This window comes from Harpegnathos saltator, unplaced genomic scaffold (genome assembly GCF_003227715.2).
Source record: "Harpegnathos saltator strain DR-91 unplaced genomic scaffold, Hsal_v8.6 scaffold212, whole genome shotgun sequence".
Taxonomy (NCBI): domain Eukaryota; kingdom Metazoa; phylum Arthropoda; class Insecta; order Hymenoptera; family Formicidae; genus Harpegnathos; species Harpegnathos saltator.
The window spans coordinates 55,259-79,733 of NW_020229998.1; the positions used below are offsets into that span (position 1 = coordinate 55,259).

At 49.1% G+C, this 24,475-nt stretch overlaps 2 protein-coding genes across 2 annotated transcripts in view; one reads left to right on the forward strand and one right to left on the reverse strand.

Moving 5' to 3' along the window:
• Positions 1-4,537: 4,537 nt before the first annotated feature.
• LOC112588411 (uncharacterized) lies at positions 4,538-7,173 on the reverse strand. Its single transcript, XM_025298230.1, has 2 exons — positions 7,135-7,173; positions 4,538-6,344 (listed from the first exon to the last, which is right to left on the reverse strand). Exons 1-2 carry the CDS (start codon positions 7,171-7,173, stop codon positions 4,938-4,940), a joined length of 1,446 nt encoding a protein of 481 aa, XP_025154015.1. The 3' UTR covers positions 4,538-4,937.
• An 11,454-nt stretch (positions 7,174-18,627) lies between these two features.
• The window catches only part of LOC105185379 (protein turtle homolog B), a 158,147-nt gene continuing 152,299 nt past the window's right edge, over positions 18,628-24,475 (forward strand). Inside the window, exon 1 of the mRNA XM_025298237.1 lies at positions 18,628-18,706. Within this exon, the coding sequence (XP_025154022.1) occupies positions 18,628-18,706 (79 nt within the window). The remainder of the gene's footprint in view (positions 18,707-24,475) is intronic.

Sequence of the window (24,475 nt, forward strand, 5' to 3'; positions counted from 1 at the left end):
GTCGTTCAGCGCAAATCGCCCGTCTCGCAGGAATATCGGATGGAGAGGAATCGCGAGAGGATTCAAAAATTCAGACTTGACAGAACAACGTAATGATATTTTTGCGAGAAACCGGTTGAAGATTACCTTCGACCTCGTGTGAAATTTTATTATCGCCATACGTTTATCGCGCTCAACGTTTTTCTCTTTTCCTTTCCCTTTCCTCTCTCTCTCTCTCTCTCTCTCTCTCTCTCCCTCTCTTTTCTCCTTTCATTAGCTTTTCATGCGTACGGAGAGCCGCGTTGCGTGCGCACTGCGTATATAATTTCACATTTTGAATTTCCATCCCAAACAGTGTTTTACCTTGCTTTTTCTGCGCGCGTTCGTTTTTCCCCCTTCTTTTTATATATACCGTCCGGCTTGGCAAATACCGGAGATAATGAGATTTGCATCGCGATGCAAATTCGCAGAGCGGTACTTCCGCAGTGTTGTTCCAGCGGACGCTTCAATTAACGAAAAGTCCATCGATCGCCGCGGATTCAGACGGGACTTTGCGCGCACAGCGGCTTACGGGGAGCTCCTCGGCAGGAGCGAGGAGCTGTGGTAGCCTCGACGTCGGGGCCCGGCGAGACCCTGGATCCAAGAGGGTCGCGGCCGACAGAAGAAACGTTCGACGTTCGCTCAAGGCCGGCCTGTGTTCGGCAGCGCACACGGCTCGTCGTCCGCGCGTCGCGAGGCTACGGAATAAATTGACCGACGTCGCCAATGGTGGTTGTTTATTTTCGAAATTAAATTGAATTGGCCCATAACTTGCCGGTCTATTAGCCCTGGGGAGCGAGCTAGTTTGCTCGTAAATCTCCGGAGTATCGGACCGGCAGCACACACACCCACACAGATCATTCGTGTGTGTGTGTGTGTGTGTGTGTGTGTGTGTGTGTGTGTGTGCGTGTATGCGTGCGCGCGCGTGTACGTGTCTGTTTGTGTTTGGTGCGCCGATGGGTTGCGGGTGCGAGTGTCGCGGGGGTGTGGGTATTCGATTCGCCCCCGACAATGCGTCCGGAAGCTCCCAGGAAATACATGGGCGTGGTGCCGAGATAAATGTACTCTCGCATTTGCATACTTCTCGCCCTCGCGGTTCCCATATCTTCCCCCGTTCCGGAACGTTCGCGCTCGGTTTCTAACTCAGATCCCATCTCTGGCCTTCTTTCGTCCCTGCGCTCGCCCCCCTCGCCGCGCCCGTGCATCTTGTGCTTGATCATACCACGGAGATCGAGATATCGCGGACGGACGGTGTGTCGCGCGAGTGCTCGCCGGCGAGCGCTGCGACGAACGTCCTCGCGTTTCTGCGGACCAAAAAGTGTCAGTCGTCACTTTTACGACGTTCTGCGGAAAGGCAAATCGTCCGTCGCACGGCGAGATCGTGCAGAGTCAGGCGCGCCTCAAGCGCCCGAAAGTCCGATTTTTCGATCGGAGCGAGGGTCGCGTACTTGAAACGTCGCTCGTAAAAATCGAGAAACGAGAGCACCAGAGAGAGAGAGAGAGAGAGAGAGAGAGAGAGAGAGAGAGAGAGAGAGAGAGATATGCATAAATATAAAGAGAGAAAGAGAGAAAAATAGAGCGCGCACGCGCGCGTGTGAAAGAGAGAGAGAGAGAGAAAGAGAGAAAAATAGAGCGCGCACGCGCGCGTGTGAAAGAGAGAGAGAGAGAGAGAGAAAGAGAGAGGGAGGGAGGGAGGGGGGGAGAGAGAGAGAGAGAGAGAGAGAGAGAGCTTCTTCGTACGACGATACATTTTGATTACTGTCGCTCGGGTTGGAAATTACGCGCGGGACGTTGCGAGTGATTGAAATAGTCAGACGGATAATCGAAACCAACGGCCACGTCGCCGGATCGCCTATCGCGGGTAGCGAATGCCTCTTCCGCGAGACAAATGCGGACCGACGGTAAACCGCCGCCGTGGTATTCCCGCGGGATACTCCTTTCGGGTGAGATGGATTTATTCATCCCGCTCGACTACTCGCCTGATTATCGGCACGAATCGACTCGTCCCTGTCGTCCGCTCGCGCTCGGATGTATTCACCGGGTGAATATTCACGTATTTCGCGCTTCAGAGTGCTCTCATTCCCCTGATAAATTCACTTACTATTCATCCACTCGTTCTCGCTCGCTGATGTTTCGCGGATAGCGAGCGTAATAGCGGCAGATCACACACGCTCGGCGCACGAGCGAAGCGACGGCACGTCTGATGATGTACACACACACGCACACACACACTCGGTCGACAAGTCGATATGAGATTCGCGCGCGCGAGCAATCTATTTGTTTGTCGCGCTTTTTTATTTATCGCCCACGCACTTACCAAGATCCCTCGACATCGTCGTGTATGAATATTTCAACTTGGCCGAGTCTCGCCGAACTGCAAAAACGCACCGGTGCGATTCTTCCGGCCGAATAAGCGGATTATTAATACGAGCGCACATAATATAATTTTTCTCATTAAAAGGAGAGAGAGAGAGAGAGAGAGAGAGAGAGAGAGAGAGAGAGAGAGAAGGAGAGAGCGAGACAGAGAGCGAAGGGACAGAAGGAACGGAAAGAGGAGCGCCGCGATCAATTTGTCGGGGGGCAAAGTCAACGAGCATTTTGCTTCCCTTCGCGAAGTGGTCCAATTAATTAGTAGCGACTGTTTCCTCCGCGAGTCCAGAGCGGATTTAATTATTGGCGTTGGTTACCGCCCAATTTATCGTTAATCCTCCGATCAATCCCCGGATTTTCCTCGGGTCTCGCGCTACGAGCGCGAGCAGTGAAAGCGCAGCTTCGAACACGACGCGTTCAATCACTCGTCGAGAGATCACTCAAGAACCTGAGCGTGTAAAAGGAAACGAGGAAAAGCACGATTACATTATTGTCATTCGCGAAATACCGTCCCCGCTATTATATATATATATATATATATATATATATATCATATCCCCACTATTCACAACTGATACCGAGCAACGACATGAGGGCGAACGTGATGGAAGGGCCGGGAGGGAAAGCGGCTTCCTCTGATTTATTTCAACGAAGCAACGGGGGTGAGTGACAAGGGATTGTTTACGGAAATCATTTTCTTCGGAATCGTTACGGCTTACGGGCGCAGCGCTACACCCTCGACGGCGCGCGCGGAAGTTGAGCTGTACGGAAGACTACCGAGAAACTCGGGGAGAGACAGAGAAAGAGAGAGAGAGAGAGAGAGAGAGAGAGAGAGAGAGGGTGCACGGCGCTCCACTCGAACTCGTAACTGCAGTCCGATTAAAGTGTTCCAACACGTTTCGTACTTCGTTCTTGTTCCCCACCGGGTTCCAGCTTGCGCCTGTCGCACCCTACATTCTCTCTAACCCCTTGGCCTGTTTCTCTTCGCTCTCCCTCTCTCCCTCTCTCTCTCTCTCTCTCTCTCTCTCGCTCGCTGGCTCTCGTCGTCCATACGATCCGTATACGCCGCGGTCTACACACACAGCCCCCGTCGATATCGCAACTGCTCGCTCGGCGCGAGTTCGACGCCGACGATTGTTAAACTCGCTCTCGGCTCCTCGAAAAGTTCCGCCTCGGGTCGATGTGTACGGTCTCTCGCATTCTTCGGCCTTAACGATCAAACTTATCCGGGACGACGCTTCGACAACTATGCGAAAGACGACAAGCCGGCGATCGGTGGGTTGTTCCGCGACTGTTGTAACGGCGTTGTTCTCGCCACACGCGCCTCACTCGATCGACGGCACGCTTGTTTGTGTCGGACGAACGAAAGAGATAAACTCGACTTTCTTTCTTCTTCGCAGACCGTTTGGATTACGAGGGGAACGAGGATACATTTTCTTTTTCTTTTTTTTTTTTTTTTTTTTCTTTTATTTATATATCTTCTCTCGCGTCGTGGTCGCATTGGTATCTCGCGGGGGGACGTGACATCCCCCTAGAATTTTTGCGGCGATTCTAAGCACAAGTCGCGCGTCTGATCGAAGATAATTTCGTCGCGATAAAGGCGCAACGCTCGCGATGTATCTCGTCGCTACAAGAGATGTATCATAAATTTCGCACGAATAAGAAATGATTCGTACAATAAGAAATTATCCCTTCCGCATTGGAAATACATCGATATTGCAACGCGTGATTGGTGGTGCTGTTCCTGCGTGTACGCTCGTACGATACTCTTCGCCGCCGATAAGACGGAATGAAATTCAACTGCGCAGATAAACCATCGGCGGATGAACGCGTCGCATGAAATGAGCTCCGCGATAAATGCCGTCCGCCAGCCCAAAATAACACGCAGGAGTTGTAAAATTATTCTAATAAAGCGGGCTTCTTTATTTAAACGGCAGATTCGTACGGAGTAGTCTGGGCGAAAAATAACTTCGGCGCTATGTGCAAATAGCGCGCACCGCTATATTGCGCGCTATTTTGAATGTCACGCGTAAAGGCCAATCTATATAAGACGCAAGACGCGAGTTCATTTCACGATATTTACGCATACGTTCTCTCTCTCTCTCTCTCTCTCTCTCTCTCTCTCTCTCTCTCTCTCTCTCTCTCTCTCTCTCTCTCTCTCTCTCTGGCTCTCCGCGAAACCCGCTAGCCGTAACCGGCAATTTTACGAGCGACTCACTTTACGGTCCACCTGATAAAATGTCGAGCGCGTCGGACGCATAAAGTTGACGCGCGAAGTAGGACTGAATTATTTAACACTTTCCCTCGGCTCTAACTCTAGATCAATCGGTATTATGCGTACTCCGTGTGTGAGTGAATAGGCGCGCGACTCCCCGAAAACGGGGCGTTCGTGTTCAACGCTCGCGTTGAGAGTGTCCGATTGTTGTCGCGCCGCGGTTATATGTTTCCTCGTCCAAGCGAGCTTTACGCTATTATATCTCATAGTTATAAACAGACATATCATCCTGCGTCGCGTATTATAACAATATCACACGCATATCACACGCGTGTCACAAAAAGTGGTCCAGGCAACCGTCCTCATGCATCTGAAGAAGCAGATCGGTCAGTATCTTCATCACACTGTTTTTATGCACACTGCTGTTCTTACAGCTCATATATTTGTATACGCTTAATTCGATGTCCAATGTGAGGTCAAAGTTAACGTGTCTCAGCATACACGGCAAGTAGAAAGCCGCGATAATGAAACCAATGAGGCAGCCCCGCTTGTAGTCGTCCAATATAGCGGCGTACGAGTACTGTTGGATATCCTGCACACCTTCTTGCAGCATATAATCCGTGAGCGCGCTATGATAGATCCTCAAAATCTCGGGCAACTTGTTTCGTATCGTTTCGTTCGTGCAACTGAGACAGAGGAACGTGGAGAGATCGATGACGGGCCTGTTGTACGTCAAACACGCGAAATCGATCAGCATCGCGTCAACTCGTCCGTTACTCTGAGTCTTGAAGAACATGTTGTCCAACGTAAGGTCACCGTGACAGATCGTGGACAACGGCTCCGCCGGCTCGAACAGACGCAGCATTGTCTCTTCGTACATTTTCGAGAACAGGACCTCCAACTTGTCGCAGAAGTGCGCGTCATGGCCGTGATCACGAAGATAGTTCACCACTTGTATCGCTGACTCCTTTAATATGGCCTTCACCAGCTTAAACTCAATGAACTTTATTTTCTGGAACCTGCTCGCGAGATGGAAGAACTCGGTTCGCATTTTCTCCTTCATGACGTAGCCTTTCGCGTGAAATCGACCCAGCGCGCGCATCACCGCCAGTACGTAGTCGTGAGGAACATTGAAGGTACACGGGCTGTCCTTGAATCCCCGGTCCTGGACGTTCTCGAGAGCGATTACCGAGTTGCAAGCGAGTAGCGACGACGATTCGTAGGCGTAGAAGCACCTCGGAAAGTTCTCGCTCGATTGGCAATACGTCTTGTAGAATAAAATCTCGTTACGAAACTGAGGTATAGTGTACACTACGTCCCGTAAAGTAATCCCTCTGGGCTTCTTTATCACAAGGGATAGTTGCTTAATCAGCCCGTTCGTTCTTTGCCTATACTTTACGCACACGAAGAATATGTTGGTCAATAGGCGATGGTCATCCCTGATCAACTCGTAACATACGTCTTCCATGTGTGGCTCGATGTTGCCGATAATCTGCGGTATCACCGTGTCCAGCCACTTCTTGTGTTCGGACATTCTCTCGTATTTGCGACGCGCGTGCCGCGTGATGCTTGCGTTTCTCAACGATGTTCGACCGAACGAGAACGTACAATATAACAATCGTCGACACGAACGACGTCGCTTCGAATAAAACTGCGGCGGTATCGCGAGCTCGTGAGTAATCCGTGAGATTGCGAGCGAGACATAAAGTATCGAACCGAATATGTAAGGCCCGTTCACCGACTACGACTTTGAATGGGCCAATAGCAGCGCGGCGTCGACAGATTAAATCAGCCGACTTGAAAAATAGATAGAAACTTAAGTACGAGTCGATACCTCATTTGTAATTACTTCTCTAAGAGTCGGTAGTCGAGTCGGCCTTCAAAGTCGCTAATTACGAATTTTAGGTACAGTCAGCCCGCGTTGCTATTTATATGCGCAAATTGTAAAATTTCTTTCGCCTAAAACTCTTTCGTTTATCTCGCGTGTTTACCCGACCTATCGTTATATCATTCACATAGTGTGTGTCTCGAGATATACGAGAGAGAAATACTACTGATACAGAAACACACGAAAGTGTTCTCCTCCGATTCTGATAAGCTTGAGACATGTAATAATCTAGACCAAAATAAGAGCAAATTCTTTTGCACGTGCTCAATCGGCACATTTAAGGAATGAAACAGCCCTTTGTAAAAAAAATTGGTATTTTTCTTTCGTAGCACGCATCATCAAAAGTAAAGAAATAGAAGAAAAAGTTTCTGAATAAAAATTTAACGGTTTAAATAATCACTTTATAGAGGTGTTTCAATTTTTCAGAAAATGTTAAAATTTTAAACATATCCTCACCACTTATCAATTTTTGTTATATGTAATAATCTAAAAGTTTTGTTCCTACCAAATGAAAGGATATTTTATACCGAACCCGACCATAATAACGCTGTCGGTTCCGACGGACTCTTCGAAAAATAGATGAGAACTCTTTCCATAAACCTAATGTTACATGTAGCTACCTGTTCCACTTGTGGATACATACAGAATGATTTAGAACCACTTGCTGTCCTTGAAATGACATGTTCTTAAATGAATTCTAAAATGATTTTCTCTCTCGCAAAATGTTATCTGCAGCTTAGTTTTTGGATTATAAAGATAAGTTGTTTTGCTTATTACGGATCGGATATGGAAGGTAATCAGGGACGACACGGTTGATACGTGTAGTATATCAAGTATAAATCTTGATGTTATTAAAGTGTAATAAATAAATAACTCACTTCTAACCTAACAGACCAGTAGTCTGAATACAAAGTCGCATGATAACCACTGGAATGTTTGTCTTACATTTATTACACTTTAGTAACAAAGAAAGCAATTGCGCAATAAAAATATAACAGGTTTCAATATATATATGTATATATATATATATATACAAAACGCCCTATATATATACGAAAACAGAATACTCCGAAACGAAATATATATATACGAATTTTTACACCGCAAATTTACAACGCGTTAATAAACATGACTGATTTCGTAACTACATATATCGCGTTAGTCGTAGTAATTACATCGCACACTTCTCATAAATAAAATATCATGTTTGGAGAGCATAAAGACAAAGTGTGGGCATATATGACTATTGTTGTGTATAAAATATTTAATATTATTATTATTGCTGTTGTTAAATATTGAACGTTTTTGTCATTACATATTCTGCATATCAATACTAATTCGTCTCTTATCAAAAGAAGAGGACATGCCACATATATGTATCGAGTGAGGTAGGCGACTACGTATAGCGTTACTTTATGAAAAAATTCCCATCTATTTTTCAAAGAATATGTCGGAAAATAGCATATGGATTCGGCATAAAATATCCCTTCATTTTGTAGGAACGAAACTTTTAGATCTAAAAAGAAATTGTTAAGTGGTGGGAGTATGTTTAAAACTTTAACATTTTTCAAAAAACTGAAAACGTTGTTATAAAGTAAATGTCTTCAAACCATCAAGTTTTTATCCGGAAAATTCTTTTCTATTTCTTATACTTTTGATGATGCATGCTATGAAAAAAAAAAAATATCGATTCCTTTCAAAAGAGTGTTTCGCCCCTTCAAAGGTCAATTGGGCACGTATAAGGAAATTGGTATCCCTTATTTTGGCCTAGATTACTATTATACAGGGTGCACGATTTATCTGAAGACATTGAAATATCTCGAGAACTATGCATTGGATAAAAAAAAGTGGTTAATGAAAGTTGTTAGTCTCGAAGGGGGACATCCAATGATACCAAACTCGACCTCCCACCCTACCCCCTGGGGGTGAGGGTTGGGAGCAACTTTGAAATCTTAAATGGAAACCCCCATTTTTTATTGCAGATATGGATTCTACGCCACAAAATACGTAAATTTTGTCCGAAAGTTTTATTTTGATTCGTGATAGATGGCGCTGTAATCGCAAAAAATTATATTTTCCGCAATTCTCCAGAAATGATCATTGAGAAATAAAAAGAGGATTGAGAAATAAAAAATACCTGTTCAATATTTTTAAAGAACATAATAAAAGTTATTCCCCCCCCATCCTCTCGGGGTAGGGTGGGTGGTAACGTTCAAATCTCAAATGGGAACCCGAATCGAAGAGGGAACTGCTCGACGCGCCACTGTGAGTGTATGGCGAAAACTACGGCTTATTATAAAAGGCAGTGCAATGCGTCGAGCAGTTCCCTCTTCGATTCGGGTTCCCATTTGAGATTTGAACGTTACCACCCACCCTACCTCGAGAGGATGGGGGGAATAACTTTTATTATGTTCTTTAAAAATATTGAACAGGTATTTTTTATTTCTCAATCCAATGATCATTTCTGGAGAATAGCGGAAAATATAATTTTTTGCGATTACAGCGCCATCTATCACGAATCGAAAAAAAAAGTTTCGGACAAAATTTACGTATTTTGTGACGTAGAATCCGTATCTGCAATAAAAAATGGGGGTTTCCATTTAAGATTTCAAAGTTGCCCCCAACCTCCACCCCCAGGGGGTGGGGTGGGAGGTCGAGTTTGGTATCATTGGATGTCCCCCTTCGAGACTAACAATTTTCATTATCCACTTTTTTTTATCCAATGCATAGTTCTCGAGATACTTCAATGTCTTCAGATAAATCGTGCACCCTGTATATTTCAAGTTCATCAAAATCGGAGGGGGGCACTTCCGTGTGTTTTCTTGTGAGAGAATTGACGAGCGACGGAAACGAAAACAGAGAATTATCTACGAATTGATTTGTATCGCGAGACGATATATTCCTTGGAAATAATTCGTATGAATATTTCCGCGAAAAATAACGGAAAGGAAAACGCCCGGTTCTAAACAGATTCTTGTCCATAGGTAGCTATCTTCATTCTTCCCCATTTACGTCAGCGCAAGTGTATCGAAGTTGCGGCGAAAAGTGGAAAATTCAAGGAGATGATTTTTAGTGCGTAGCAACATCGCGAAGACACTACCGTCCAGTCACGCACGCCAGCACAATGTGCAGTTATAGATAAAAATAGCACTTGTTATCGACTCGTGAGATGGTGTCTGACGAAATCAGTAACTACAACCGCCGACCGATGCCAAATATTGCGCACGTGGCGGAGAAAAAAACCACTGGCGTTTAGGCGCCTGCGAAAACAGTATCGGAGATTGTAACGCAACTGATCAAATCAATTGTCACGCGCGGCCGGTTGATCGGCCCGGTTCTGCCTTTTTATTCCGGAGAATTATAGTTTCCTAGTAACGACGCGGTAACAACGCGTTCGCGTTTTCATTTCGATAATCACTCGGCTTGGCGCGCGAGATTCGAAATTATATTGCGCGATATTTTCGTGTCGAATTTATCTCGCCCGCGCGTGAGACGCGCGTTGCTTGCAAAAAATCGCGATAGTAGCTGCAGAGAGAGAGAGAGAGAGAGAGAGAGAGAGAGAGAGAGAGAGAGAGAGAGAGAGAGAGAGAGAGAGAGAGAGAGAGAGAGGGGGAGAGAGGGGGGAGAGGAGAGAGAGAGGGAGAGAGAGGGGGAGGGGGATATAGAGGGAGGGAGAGGGGGAGAGAGGGGGAGAGAGGGGGAGAGAGAGGAAGAAAGAGGGAGAGAGAGGGAGAGAGAGGGAGAGGGAGGGAGAGAGAGGGGGAGAGAGAGGGGGAGAGAGGGAGAGAGAGAGAGAGAAAGAGAGAGAGAGAGAGAGAGAGAGAGAGAGAGAGAGAGAGAGAGAGAGAGAGAGAGAGAGAGAGTGTGAAGTTATAAAGCGTGGCAATAATATTTATTTAGATGTTGGCGTATATTACGAAACAGTATCGAGAGATTGGCGCGAATGAGAAATTGAATAATTAAAATCAGACTGGAAACGCGCCGCCTGGAATATTTTCGTTGAAGTCTATCGAAATATTTTAGATTTCGCGCTCACGTCGGTGCGCTTTCATTTCTTCCGCAGAGACTGTTATCGTCGAGTGAGCGAGTAACGCTATCGTACGGTCGATCGCGCTTCTACCCAAGACGATTACATTTGCATCTAATTGGGCGACTAAAAAGCGAACAGCCCGGTTGAGGTAAACAGTAACGGCGCTCTCGCGGGCAGCGTTCTCGCCAGATGCGAGATGCGCGCACGAAAATCCTCCACTACGGTATTGTCCGGATAATGCATGTAAATAACGTGGTCCCGTTATCCCGTCGCGCCGCGCTGATCCACCGCGCAACACGGGGCGAGAGATATCCGCGGTAAGGGAAATCACGTAGGCGAGTCAAAGTCCATCTACCCGGAAGGTATTACGGCCGATATACAAAGGCGCACCGTATGTTTTGCATTGCATACGTAAATAACCAGTGACGTAAAATATTGTTACTACGAACTCGCCGAGGTATATACGTGAGCGGCTTTCCGTGCGCGGCAAGTCCAGCGCAAGTTAACGGGGATATTACCCCGCTCGCTCGCTCTCTCTCTGTTTTATACATATATATAGATATATATATATATATATATCTTTGCAAAGGAACACGACGGCCCGTTCGATCTCGCGCTTCTCCTTTGCAAATTTACCTGGATGCGACGAGGAAGCAGTGAAATTGTGCGCGATTGTCGGAATCCAACTTTGCGACGGTCGAGAGACGTAAGAGCAAGTTATCCACCTCTTGGGAACTTTCCCTCCGGCGGAAATCTCCTCCCTGAAAAGCGATTATTTCCTTCTTATTATTAATGGGTTTCAATTGTCATTTATTATTATTAATGTATTTTAAATGTTACCGTATGTTACAATATGCGCTACGTTAGTCGAGGAGAAGAGGTTTCCGCTTACGTGTAAGCTAAACACGCGGAATTCTACATTCGAAGCAAGTCGGTGCTTTTCCGGTCAGATAAAACGCGTCCCCAGGGTGTCTCGGGGGTGGCGCTCTCGGATGGAAATGGTATTCGCCGCGAGGAGGAGAGCGTTACGTGCTGTTTCTTCCTGGGGAGAAAATTCGCGCAATCGCGGTCGACGTTTCTAAATAACGCAACCGTTTGCATGCTGGAAGCTGAATATTGCAGAAAGCCGGCGTGAAAGGATTGAAAATTCGTCTCAACTAGTCGGCTCAGCGATCGTCACTTTCGCACACTCGACCTTATTTTCATTCCACTCTAACCAAGTCCCCCCATCCTCCACCCATATACACACACAAACACACACACACACACAAACATACGATCTGACCTACCGATTCTGTGTCTCTCAAAATCCTAAGGATCTCACCGAGACTGTGAAGTCTGAGAACGCACCAATACGCTCGTCATTCGCCCTTTACGCTTGCCTAGCGTCTCGGCTTCGGCCACATTCAAATCGAATTGCATTCCAAGCAAACGGCTTTCTTAACGCCCGACACCGGACATGTACGATAATGCCGTCGGCGAACGTCCTCTCCCGACGAAATTTCCCGCGACCAAGCAATTCTAATGACGCGTGCAAAAAGGCTGATCAGCCGGGCGCGAGGCGAATGTACATTGCGCTGAAGGCGCTCAACTGCTGGCGCGTGCAAACGAGGCGAGGCGAGGCGAGACTTGCGCCGCCGACTTTCGCCTGACCCGAGCGAGGCGCGAAACACGGCGGATCGAAATTTTCTCTCAATAATGCATCTCCCGGGCGGGGGAATTTATTTCGCTGCGCGTTAAAAGCGCATTAAAGCCCTCGGTGTCCCGAAAACACGGCTTCCCCGTTCCCGTGCTGATAGCGCGCCTGAAAGCACCGAGAGAGGTCCGGCAAGTCCGTACGGGCCCGCCGGCTGCGACGACGGCGCATTCTCGCCGGTTTTAGGCACGTTTCGGGGATCGTCGGATGATGGAAAAACGTCTCTCCCGCGGACATTTCCCGGGTAAAGGAATTTTGCATAATCGCCGCTGACGTTGCATTTAAGTGGCCTGCTCACTAAGCGGCTACGGCGCTGGCGGCTGGCGACTCTCTCTCTCTCTCTCTCTCTCTCTCTCTCTCTCTCTCTCTCTCTCTCTCTCTCTCTCTCTCGCTCGAGCCGCCCCGCTATCTAAATAGCGTAATGCGCGGCAGTTTTAACGAGAGGGAACTTTAGCCGCGCGCTGACGGAAACTTTCGGCGCGATGCGCGACGCTTTTTAAATTTTGATATCAGTGCCCGCGCGTGATTCCCTCCGCGTTCCCCCCGCCTCTCCGCCGCTGCGCTAGCCTACTCGGTCGCGCGGGTTTCCTACTGTTTACCAGACGCCAGACCGCGACGAATTCCCGGAGGAGATTTTACGCGTGCTTCATGGCTGCTGCCTTCGTCCGTACGCGGTCGTATATCTGTCGCGCGCGTGTTATTAATAACAGCGAGAGAAGATCACCGGATTTATGGGAGATGGATTTACAATCGTCTGGCGAAATCGTCCAGCGAAGAAGTTCCCCGTCTTCCTCTCTCGCTCGTCATTCAGACGTGTAATTGTCATTTGGTAGCGATGACTCATCCAGCAGGTCGTCACATCGTTTACACGAAATCGAATGAATTTCCATCTTGGCGACACAAACATCGCATGCATCGAGACTGCAAGTGCTCTCGTAAAAAAAAGAAACTGTGCTCAGACACTCTTAATTATTCACTTTGACACACACACACACACATACACATACACAAACATGTCGCGTTACCGCGACATATATGACGAACGAATCAGTTCCGCGGTTACAATTTTCGCCAGACTCTACCTCGCCTTGCCGGCAAAGTAAAACCCTTAAAAAGTGTTTAATCAGCGACAATGTCAAGTAAGAGATAAGGCCGCCGATAAAGTGTCACGTGTTCCTCTGTCCTTCCTCCCGTGCGCTGCGCAATTCATCTCACGATAACAGCGATTTATCTCGCGATATTTCGCGACCGCACACTACTCGCGAAACTTTGCTCTTCCGTGGAATACGTAATTAAGGGAGGAAGAAAAAGAAGGGAGAGAGAGAGAGAGAGAGAGAGAGAGAGAGAGAGAGAGAGACAGAGGGGGAGAGAGAGAGAAAAAATTCACAATATTGCCACGTTCTTTTCCCGGGCGAACAATTCCCTGTCGAAAATTCCGCAAAACATAACAATGACTGGCGTTAAGGAGAAGAGTGCCGGCTACGCGGGACGAATCGAGTCAGATTAAATTTCCATTGCAAATTTCATTCAACAGACTGCCTCGTACCTCACTCGCACTCCCTCTCCTTCTCCTACCTTTTCCTTCTCCCTATCCATCTACCTCTCTCTCTTCTCTTCTCTCTCTCCTCTCTCTCTCTCTCTCTCTCTCTCTCACACACTCTCTCTCTCTCTCTCTCTCTCTCTCGACCACTCTTCCATTCTCAACAACGCGACGACAACTCTGCGCGTCGTCGTCTTCCGACAAGATGAACGAGGCGGCTGGTATTTTACGCGAGGGACGATGAAGAGTTTGCGGGATAAGCGTCGACTCGCTGCTGTATATCTAGGCATCGTTACGCGCTTTCTTTGTCGAAAGCGAGAAAGGTTATGGCCGGCGCCCTGCGGGATGACGACGACTCCCCGACCGCGAAAGAGCGAGAGAAAGAAAGTGAGAAGCGCCGGCGAAGACATCCGTCTCGGCCGCGAGCGACATTGATCCGCGTCTACGATCAGCGACCGCGAATGAGATAACTGAGATATGCGCTTTAGTAAATCCAAGCGCGCGATTGAAGCGCGTAAGTAAACAGTCTCTCAAGCCCGTGTCACACTACGGATTGAAGATCAAGGATTGCGGATTGAAGATTGAAATTTGACCATTTTCGGAATGAAGCAAATCAAAACCGAAGTTCGTTCACTGGTGGAAAAATATAGTTGAATTAACTATAATCTGACTATATTTTATAATTCATTTTGGCGTCAACCATATTTTTATAGTTTCATAGTTTATAGTGGAACCTGCAAAATATAGTAGAATAAACACAAATATACAGTCAATGATTGTCTTAAATAATCGTTTAGTTACTTTTACCACATATATGCTAATTTCTCATTCACGAATATAGTGAGATTTAATATTCATATAGTTACATCTGTCATCATTTAGCAAATATTCTGATAATATTGACTATATAAAAGAATTACTTTATCTACCATTTTATATTTGTACCCATACAATAATTTTAGTTTAACTTACTATAATTCTTAGTGAAAATATATGGTTGGTTATACTATGCCTATATCGTAATTATCACCGATATTATGGTAATATACTTACTATAAACATGATATTTCGCACTGTAATTTAGTTACTGTATCATTATAGTACCAAGTATCATATACTTTTCTCTCAGTGTTGATTTGTCGAAATCGAATCTTCAATCCGCAATCCTTGATCTTCAATCCGTAGGCTGACACGGGCTTAAGGTATGCCGGCGCGCGCGCGATACCCGACGCGCTGGATCCTCGGCGGCCTTCTTATCAGCGCGACTTGCGGCGACGGCGCGGCGCGGCGCGGCGGAGCGGTAACGAGAGGAGAGGCTTCTTCTCGTGTCTAATACGACGCGCGACGACGGGCGCTCGTTAGACTAATGAGCCCTCAAAAATACGCGCTTTCTTGCGTGGTCTCTTGCGGTAGCCTCGGACTATTCAGCGAAGACTTAATGACGCGTTCACAGGTGGTCTTTGTTTCCCACGGACACGGTCTGTCACCGGCGTCATCGTCGCTTTCGCCTTGGCCGTCGGCAAAAATTTGGCCGATTGTTCGCGGTCAGCCACGGATCATCCCGGGCGATCGCGGCACGACGGCGCGCGGCCGGCTTAATGAAACATAATCGAGTACGCGGAGAGGTAAATCCTGCAGATACCCGCGCTCCGGGTAACAATGCTCGATCTTCTTAGCGCGCGCGACCGCGCAACTCGCGGAATGTTATTAATCCCGCCTTGGAAAATATACAGCTCGAAACTGAAATAACGCGATCGACGGCGATCGGTGTCGCCAAGGTGGAAATTAATCCGATCGGCCGTGCGGGAAATCAATTCCATAATAAATCTCCCCCGGGCGGATCGTAAATAATATCTCGCGCCGTGCGCCGCGCGAGATAGCGCGTTGGCGCGTTGGTGCGCCAAAGAAATATGATACCCCACGGTCAAGCTTATTTATCGACGAAATGCCAGCCCGCTTTCGAGCGGCGGCAGCGACGACGACGACGACGACGTTCCTCGCTTCCGCACGGAGGGACTCTCGGTCCGGAACACTTTACATCCGAGGGAGCCGTGTCCCTCGAAAATCCCCCCGCGGCCGCGACGCGCCGAGTGATCGTAAAGCTTGTAGCTTGATTCTCTCGCGCGTCGTGTCCCGAATCGTGTCCCGAATCCGCTGAATCCGATCGACCGCGCCTCCGGAAGGGAAGGCACCGCTCTCGCGGAAATGGTCTGTGCGCGCAAGTTTACTTTGAAAGCGGTATATCCCCAACCGCGCTGTTACAAATTACGGGAAACATCGGAGGTGTATCGGACACGTCCGGATTGATGAAACTTTCTTAGCGGGCTGAACGCAGCGGAACGTAGTCGAGCTCCGCTCGACGAAGACGGACGTTGAGAGAGTTTTCGCGGCGGTTCTCAGCGACGAGAGCGCGCTGCTGAACGGGCAGTCTGGCGAAGTCTGATCGCTCGTGTAACGCTGCGCGCCAAATTGGAAATAGAAATCGAGAATGACGTCATACCGGGGGGGGGGGGTAAGGATACAGCTTAACCGAGTCGCCGAGATTCTTCGTTTGGCGTAGAGATGTGCGAGTCAAGAATTTTTATATCGAATCTACGAAATTTCACTCGAATTCGAATTCGAATCGAATCGTTAAAAAATTTAACATGACTATTAAGACATGCAAATAATGATGGAAGATTTTAATATGAAAGGGAATATTGAACATGAAAGGGATTTAATACGAAAGGGAATGATATTATGTAATATCATCTTAAAGTAAAATATTTGAATATTTAAAGTAATTTATAATTAAATTATGAGTTATGAGTTAAGTTAATTACAAGTTGAGGGCTCGGACATACAGGACCAGATGGCCTGTTTTGTATTAGCTGATGCACGCATAATGTATTCGATTACCGATTCGAATTCGAATAGTTCGCACATCTCTAGTTTGGCGAGATCGAGGGTGCGAAGCGAGTCGTTTCGCACCCTCGACGTCGTCGTCTCGAAGCATCTTCTTCGACATCTTTAACGACGAGGAGGACTCTCGTCGGTCAAGTGAGTGAGGACAACACTCGACAATAATCAACGACGCGTTACGGACGCGTCGCGCCGAGCGACCACTTTGTGTTCTCACGCAAACTCACCATTTACTCTCTTTCACAACGTACGGCTCACGTTCCGGCTATCGCGATCGCCGAAAACAATGCGATTACGTTGTTTCCCAGCTAATCACCTATACATACGACGAGAACGATCCATCACGAATACACATTGTCGCGCAACAACGAGTGTGTAACGCGGTGTGTCTCGTTACACGTTATTCATTACGTCAGCCGCGCGCGCGCGTTATTCCCGCAACGTTTGATTTAAAGCAACGACCATTCCGAGCAACATTTATTTTCCATTAAGACGCGTCTTACCGCAAACAATATAAAATCGTTTACCGCCGGCGCGCACGGCGCGTCGAGCTCCCTCCCCCACGACGACTACAATACATTAGCTAGGCGCGACGTCCCCCCACTCACCCTTTCCTCCGGCAATTGTTGTAACCCGCAGCGAATCGTTAGCGACTGCGTGCGATTTCTCGCGATCGAGCGAGACAACGCCGAGACCCTTAACGCCCTCGTAATCTCGGCCTCGCCGATAAATGGCTAAACTTGCGGGGCGGTCCGCTCGCGTCTTGCTGCTGGCGACGTAGCAACCCCCGCCCGAGCCCGGGCGGGGGTGGCTATCGGAATTGCATTGCGACGGGGACTACGAACGCCGGGACCAATTTGCTCGCGGGAGGGACCAGGGGACGGGGGAGAAAGAGAGGCGGGCAAAATTAAGGGCGAGCCTCTGGAAGGCCGCTATATATATATATATATATATATATGTCGTCGATATCGGTGTTGCCGCGGCAGCCTCGACTTGTGTTTCGTCGTACTTTCCTAATTTAGCGATCTCGAATACGCCGTATAATTGGACACGATGATATCGTTTACGCGCGCTGATATTTCTTCGTTTATTTTTGCCCCGGCGCGAAAAGCGCGGCGATACTCGCGCGGGGAACTCGGCCCGAGTCGTTTATCGTGGCGGCGCTAATTGACCGCCGCGTAGTCGCGGGACATATTTACGCGAGTTCCGCGGGAGACTCGCGGCGGAAGCGGAACGAGACGCACGAAGTGGGTCGAAGGGCCGCGACGAGGGGTCGCGCGAGGGCGGCGGCGAGCCGCCGGTCTATCTACGGGACATTTAAGCAAAAGTTGCGAATCTGAATTTTAAAACAGGGCGGCAGTGGGAGGGAGCGAGGAAGATAGATGGATGGAGAGAGAGAGAGAGAGAGAGAGAGAGAGAGAGAGAGAGACGGCGGCGCTGTCTGGCTCTCGGCCTCGCCCGTAGCGCGCGGCAAGGGTTTTCGGAGTAGATTGAAAGATAACTCTATGGTTCTCTATTTCTCTTCTTCTTGCTTTTACCGCCGCTACATCCGCCGTCCCCTTCCCCTCCGCCGCCCGCGCCAGCCCCGCCTCCCGCCTCCTATACGGTCGTGTCTCTTTATCCTGCCCGACCTTCCATCGTCGCGGATATTTTACGAGGTGGCTTCGACTCGCGGCCCGTAAAATCTCGAAATTTAGGAGAGGATCTAGCCGCAAGGACTACGTGACCCACTGCACGCGCGCGACCCCGATTCGCACCTGCACGGCCCCGCTCGCGCTCGCGCTCGTCTGTACAGCTGATTCATCGCGAAACGTCGCGAAATCGCGCGCGCGCGCGCCTCGGGATTACCAAGGTGCGCGGATCACACCCGGTAGCTAGGTAAGCTAGGTGTAGAGAGCCTAGCTTCGTAGGAAGAGAGAGAGAGAGAGAGAGAGAGAGAGAGAGAGAGAGAGAGTGGCAAACTGATCACATGACCTGGTCTCTGGTGATTCGATGGAGGCACAAAGTCTTCTTGACCAATCAGAATATCGATATAGCAAGACGACAAGGTTGGTTTTACAGTGAGTTTTTAAAGCGGTCTAGGCATTTTATACTGTGCACAAGACACAAAATTATGTAAATAATATATATATATATATATATATATATATATTACGATTCTTATTCTATGTAAATCGAAGCGACAAATATTCTTTCACAATTAATACTCATTACTTACGGATATCTGATTCTTATTGCTGTTGTTAATTCGCAGGCGAATATCTTGCGCGACTCGTCGCAACCTCCTCTAATAATTGACAGATGTACGTCAGACTGCTTTAAAAACTCACTGTGAAACCGACCCTGTCGTCCAGCTATATCGATATTCTGATTGATCAAGAAGACTTTGTGCCTCCATCGAGTCAACAGAGACCAGTCACGTGATCAGTTTGTCACTCTCTTCCTATGAGATTCCTCTCTAGCTAGGTTAGGGTCGAGTCGAAGGCGCGCGCGAGTGCGCGTCTCGCCGAGCCTCGTAATTCGAAATTCAGCGGAGAATCGCTGATGCGCGCGTTCCGCGGTTCATCAGCCATAACCCGATATTATCCCGCTGCCTCGGGATTTAATGGACCGTCGAGTGAGATAAACGTGCTACAAGTATCGCGATTAAACTCCTATTACTCTCCGGCGGCCAGGCGTTACCGCGGCCGCCGCCGCCGCCGCTGCGAGAAGGAAGCGCGCGGCGGACGGACTCGCGGCCTCGACGTGGCTCGCCGGGTCGTCGGGCCGATAAATTCTGGTTTCTGCCGACGACGCGACACGAGCCTCCACGGTGGAGACTGTGGGCCGGGAACAAAGGCGAGAAACGAGAGCGTACGATCGGGGGTAGTTCCAAAACGCGACACGTCCAACCATCCTCTCATCGCGGTCGGTTCATTCGTTCGTTGTCTCTCTCCCTCTCTCTCCCTCTCTCTCTCTCTCTGTCTGTCTCTCTCTCTCTCTCTCTCTGTCTCTATCTCTGTCTCTCTCACATGCTCGCAAACACCAGCGTTGTTATTTGACAAGGGGGATTTAAAAAATTTAATATAAAAAAACCGATATAAAAGTTTGCCCTAATATATACGTAAAAAAAAAAAAAAAAAAAAAAAAAAAAGGAGAGACATATTTTTCAGCGCTTGCGAAAATTGAGTCGATAACCCGACGTGATGTCCGCGCGACAGCTAGTTGTCAGGCGACGGTCAAGGTGTATTCTCGGTCGGGGGGGTAGCAAATTGGGAAATGAGATTCAGATTATTCGGGTTTGGGAAATTGGGTCGCGCGCGCTCGTGTCTTAAAACGACGACGCGCGACGTATTATCTCTCTCTCGGGTGAATTGAATTCACCGGGCGAAATCGTTGTCGCGGGCGCGCCGAGGGGGAGTAAGGAAAGTGAGGAAGTGGGCTGAGATTGCGAAGTCTTGGAATGGTGGTCAATAGTGTTGACTCATAATGAAATTAAGCCGTAGCCATTGTGCGGGCGCGCGCATGGTCGTCGGCCTTTGTAACCCGTTCGCCTCGAACTTTGCCGATTCCCCGTCTCGCGCGCGAGAGCTCGAATTTCTTGTCGCCGAATAAAACAGCGCCGGCGGAAGCGCTCTTGTAGCCTTTCGCTAAATTTAATAAAGGAACTTGCCGCTTCTCGCGCGCTGCGAGCAAAGTTTTACCCGTTACACGCCGCGGCGACGTGTGTGCCGCGAGGGTGCGTTCGCACCCCCGCCCCCTCCCCCCTCCCGGCTTCGTGTACGTGCATAAAATGTATACAAGCGTGAGTTAACCGCTAACTCGGCGAAACTTCATCATCGTCGCGAGTTTTCGGATCGGCGCGGACGTTGCGAATCGACCGCCGGAAAGCGCACTTTTATCGCCAGCGAAGTGAGCGCGTCAAAGTTCCGCGATCGAGTTTCCGTTTAATTTTCACTCGATATTTAGGAAAAGGAAGGGGAGGGAGGCGCGCACGGACGAAAAATTAGGTAGAAAGAGTCGAGTCTCAGGGTTATACGTGAATTTTGTTACACAGACTACGATCGAGTAAAATGTGATAAAAATTGGGTCAGATCCACGCAGTTTGAAGCAGAAATTTAAACTTTCAAATTTAGTCCAAAGTGGACGTTTGTGAAATGGAAACGTAGTTGCATACATATATAATTCTATTGTACCTCATGTTGCAAAGGTAAAGTAAATTACACAATAAATTCAACCAATAAAGCGTGTCAGCTTTATGATCACCCCGCTGAACAAAATTTTGAGCTTCTTTTGCACAAAGCGAAAAATTAAAAATACACCATTTCGCAGTCAAACTGACAGAACGAGGGCAGTCGGTGTCACCATGTAGAGTTCTCAGCTCGAATTCATTTAGCCTGAATCGTCTCGATCGGTCTCTTGTTTTAAGAATGTACAATGCACTCTCGAGGAACCAATCGCCGTCTTATCGCGCTATAAAGACTATCAATAATCGAGCGTTCGCGAGGGAAACAGGGAGAAAATGAAATACCACTGCGCTCTCTCTCTCTCTCTCTCTCTCTCTCTCTCTCTCTCTCTCTCTCTCTCTCTCGTGCTCCGCAGATAGTCGTCGCGCTGGAGAAGCTCGATATTCCTGCCGTCCCAGCTCGCGCCAACGCGAATAATTGAACGTCGCTGACGAAAAGTCTCGTCATCCCCGCGCCGTTCGTTTCGTCAGCGTGAATATTGTCTAACGACGAGAGAAGCTGATTGTTAGGAGGAGAGAACGCGCGCTGGGACCTCAGCTCAGCCGGCGCCGCCGGCGAGGAAAACGGATTAAACGGAGTATAACGGTCGCGAATGCGCGGCGCAGCCGCGAGTACGAAAAGTCGCAAGGATAAAGTTTCGAGGATGTCCCGGGGGACATAACCGGCGGATATAGCCGCCGCTTCTCGGGCGCGCCTTACGAGTGTCGCTCCGGCTGGAGGAAGAGAGGAGCGCGCGCGAACCCGGGCTGAGATTCAATATTTGCCGCATCAGCCGCGAGCGCGGCTCCTCGCGTAATCACGGTCTAATCAAGAGCGGCGAGATTCGATTATATACTCGCCGAGTTCTCGGCAATAGGGCGTAACTAGCGTATGATAGCGCGAGGCCCGGCAGCGAAACGAGCCGCCGCCGCCGAGACCGAAGGCCGGGACGACTGCCAATTATATCCCGGCGCTCTCGATCGTCCCGCCCGAGAGACGAATAAACTGTGCGCGTCCGCGCACAAAGCGTAATAATTTGCCGCGGCGTTAGCTACTTTCCGCACGGCTCGATTGGGTTAAAACCGTGAAACGGCAAACGAGTTTGCCAAATCTGACGGCGCGGGGCCGTTGGGTCGGCTCGGCTCGGCTCGCCGTGCGCGCGCATGGCCGAGCAAGGTAATTGCAAATTACGTTTTTAATCTACGTGAATTCCCCCGCCCCCTTCCCCCGCGCCCACCACCACCGCCTCCTCCCCCTTTCCCCGCGTATGTGCCGTGCTCGTGTGTGGGTGAGCGTGTAGAATACGCGGCTGCGTTCGCGAGCGATTCGTCGCGATTAATCCGTAACTTTGTACAAAATGGCGCTCGGCGAGAGGTCCGCGACAACGACGCCGTGGGACGTTACGCGCGGAAGTGATACGACGTCGCGTCGAGAGAATGATTTCCTCGCGGTCGATCCGAGAGAGACGCGGAACTTGTCGGACCAATAAACAATCCCCTCTCAACTCCCCGAGGTGTCCGCGCGCGCACGCGACGACGACGGCGACGACGACGGCGACAACCCCCGGCGCTTCTCCCTCCGCCGTGGGGAGAAGTTTATTGCCAGTTTATTCGCAGTTGGAAACACTTAACTCGGTTTATCCGAGATAAGTATAAATATTTGCGCGATTCATCGACCGGCTGCGTACTTACCACCTCCCTCCTCCGCCCCCCTCCCCCCGCTCTCTCGAATTAATACGTTCGATAACATTCGCCCGATCGGATAAGTCCGTAAGACGTAGTGAAAAACCCTCCGCTCCGCGAGATGACGTGAAAAGTTCTTCCGCCAGTGAGAAAACAGTGACGTAACAAAAGTGGACTTTTTATCGAGCGGTTTCCTCGCGGTGTGTTTCTCGCGGCGCGGCGTGGAGGGGCCGATGATTTCTATCACCCCGTGTATTGCGCTTAATTGCTCATTTATCGTCAATATTGCGATGCGTCCAGATGCCGTTTAATCGAATAAAGCGTGCAACGGTCTCTCTCTCTCTCTCTCTCTCTCTCTCTCTCTCTCTCTCTCTCTCTCTCTCTCTCTCTCGCTGGCACGCTTCCTCTCCTTCGTCAGAAGAAGTGCATTACCGGCTGCGCGCCAGTCGTGCGGGCACTTTCCTTTGTCGGTGTTTCACGGCAAAATGTCGGAGCAGCGAGTTTCGCGATATTATCGCGACGTTACAACGAAAACGTCTTCGCGCTACAAACAGCGACAAGGGAATTTTCTTATTTTCCGCGAGAGAGACAACGGGATGGCGGGGAGGACGGTGGGCGGGGGGGGGGGAGGAGGGGAAGGGAATGAAGGGAACGAGAGCGAGAGCGAAGGGCGAGATGGATGGCGGGGAAGAGATGGAAAAACGGGAAAACGGAATGGTTGATGCGACGGCAGGTTGTCGCTAAATGTCAAAGCGGCAAAACAAGTGGCGCGCGGTTAACGACTTCGCTACCTGTAACCGCGGCAGTCTCTTTCTCCGTTCCACCGTCGCGCAACTTCCACCTTCTCCTCTTCCTCCCCCCTCCCCGCCCGCCCGCCCGGCGCCGTTTGTTACCTACCGCTAATTGCGACTCCAGCTTTCGTGTCGCTCGCGGCCCGCATTTCTTTCCGCAATTTGTCGCATAATTTACGCATCCTGCGCGCCGCGAAGTGGATTGTGCCCTTTATATCGGTCAAATTTTGTTTATCAGCGGCAACGCGCGCTTAATTAAAAGCTCCCACGGACTTTTCTCATCAGCGGCGGCGCGTGTATATTCGCGCGAATTCTTCGCGCGACGTCGACTAGCGACCAACGTTGTCACGCGCGTGCATCGCCGCTCCGCCCCCCCCCCCCTCTTTTTCTCTATCTCTCTTTCTCTCCGACATTTCTCTTAAAATTATGCACATGCGCGCGTGCGTTAATGGTACAACGTAATATAATAATATCATAACTAGCGACTCACACGAGCAACGATAATAGCATAGCGTTAAAATGATAGTAATAATTAATATTATTATCATAATTCTCATGATAATTATCACCGCGATTGCGTTTCTGGCTAGTAACGCCGCGCCAGCGCGGACGGAATGCGTTGCATGCGGCACGCGTATCTCACGAACGTGTAAATAAACATTAACGGAGGACAAGCCCTTCTCGGCTTCAGCAGCCTTTGTGTCAACACTGCACGTATCCATTCTCATTATCCGTTCCAATTCTCCTATTGTGCAATTCTTTCTCCTCTTTTTTTTTTCTCTCTCTTTTAGAGCGCGCTCCTCGACTCGTGGGAATTTCGCGGAACGGGATGCAAATTTTCACGGGAGGAATAGTCGAGCGTTCGACCTTCGTCGGCCGATTGTCACTCGGTCGGCGTGCGAAAGTAACTGTTCTAAACTTTCGATTCGCGCTACGTTTGTCCGGCAGTCCGCAACATTGTGTCGCGGAAATGCACGACTATCGTGCTATCGAGAGAGAGAGAGAGAGAGAGAGAGAGAGGGAGAGGGAGACGTTTACATCTCGCTCCTCGATACAGCGAGAGTGCGAGATCGCTCGACTCGGGGGTTGTGTGTCGTAATAATGCCGTGAGAGAATGTTCTCTCCCGCTCAGCATCGAA

Bases quoted from the DNA above. Each gene is read 5' to 3' on its own strand.
- LOC112588411 (XM_025298230.1), bottom strand. From the start codon at position 7,173: ATGTCATTTCAAGGACAGCAAGTGGTTCTAAATCATTCT. The intron at 6,345-7,134 runs GTATGTATCCAC...TCAAAGTCGTAG, and splicing joins AAGTGGTTCTAAATCATTCT to TCGGTGAACGGGCCTTACAT.